Source organism: Chrysochloris asiatica, unplaced genomic scaffold (assembly GCF_000296735.1).
Source record: "Chrysochloris asiatica unplaced genomic scaffold, ChrAsi1.0 scaffold00157, whole genome shotgun sequence".
Lineage (NCBI taxonomy): Eukaryota > Metazoa > Chordata > Mammalia > Afrosoricida > Chrysochloridae > Chrysochloris > Chrysochloris asiatica.
The window spans coordinates 1,514,407-1,515,696 of NW_006408675.1; the positions used below are offsets into that span (position 1 = coordinate 1,514,407).

Consider the following 1,290-nt stretch of genomic DNA (forward strand, 5'->3'; position numbering starts at 1 on the left):
TGCAATCCCACCAGCAATGCAGGAATGTCCCAGTCTCTCTACATCTCCGCCAGCATTTACTGTCCTCTACTTTTTTGATCTTTGATGTTATTGCTGGTGTGAAATGATATCTCATTGTTGTTTTGATTTGCATCTCTCTAATGGCTAGTGATCGTGAACATGTCTTCATACGTTTGCTCGTTCTGCTGTGTATAAGGTCGCTATGGGTCAGTACCGACTTGATGGGACCTAACAACATATATAACAGACTTAATGAAGTTCTCAGGTAATTTCAAAAAAGCTTTACAGGTATTAAGTTAGAGGCATGAGGAAGAGAGCGGTTGTAAAATGAGGGGGATCTCTGTGTGGGTGAGTTCTGTTTCGTACCTTGATGTTGTGATGGTTGCTACTTCTATATAAGTGAAAAAATTCTACAGAAACAAACACACGCAAATACATGTACGTAAAACTAGTGAAAACTGAACAAGGTCTGTACTTCTTGTCCTAATGTCAGTTTCCTGGTTTCATACTGTACTTGAGTTACCTTAAATATTGCCATTGGTGGAAACTGACCCCATGAATCTCTCTGTTCTATTTTTGAACATCTCTGTACTATTTTTGCAACTTTGGAGAAATCTATAATCATTTCAAAATCAGGAAAAAATATACACTTGTAAGAAAACTTTTTAAATGGCAGAAAAACCCTTGTATTCTATAAAGTAGTAAAAGAAAATATTTTATTATTTTGAGTAGCATTTTTTATATATACTTTCAACTTTCAAGAAACTGATAATGAAAAATCATACCTTTGTAGGTCCTCCTCCAGAACTTGTGAACAAAACACTAAGCAGAGAAATAACAACAATATCACTGTGTTCAAATAGCAGCAAGGTCCTACAAAATAAAACATGTATCATTCATGAAATAGATCTGATCTTTATCGTGAAACATACATTAAACTAGAGTAAGAGAAAATAAACATTCTCCTTTGATGTCATGAAATATTATGGCAAAAATAAACCAATACAAATGTTCTGGAAAATACTTTGGCATTATCTACCTTAGAAGGATTGAAGCTATCAATATCCAATACTACAGAATCCTTGTATCTGTATTCAAGGAAACACTTAGAGAACTGTTTCATAGCAGCACTGTTTTCAGTAGCTCAAACTGCAAACAGCCTAAATGTCCACTGATAGGAGAATGGGTAAACAGATTAGAGTATATCCATTCTATTAAATACTATATAACAATTACAAAATTAATGAAATCACTGTGAATATACAAAAACACACTGATTTGTACATGTTT

General features: G+C 33.8%; 1 protein-coding gene across 1 annotated transcript in view; it reads right to left on the reverse strand.

Annotated features, from left to right (window-relative positions):
* SLC30A5 (solute carrier family 30 (zinc transporter), member 5) overlaps positions 1 to 1,290 on the reverse strand; it is a 53,437-nt gene that overhangs the window by 23,379 nt on the left and 28,768 nt on the right. Inside the window, exon 5 of the mRNA XM_006870969.1 lies at positions 786 to 873. Coding sequence (XP_006871031.1) covers positions 786 to 873 — 88 coding nt within the window. The remainder of the gene's footprint in view (positions 1 to 785; positions 874 to 1,290) is intronic.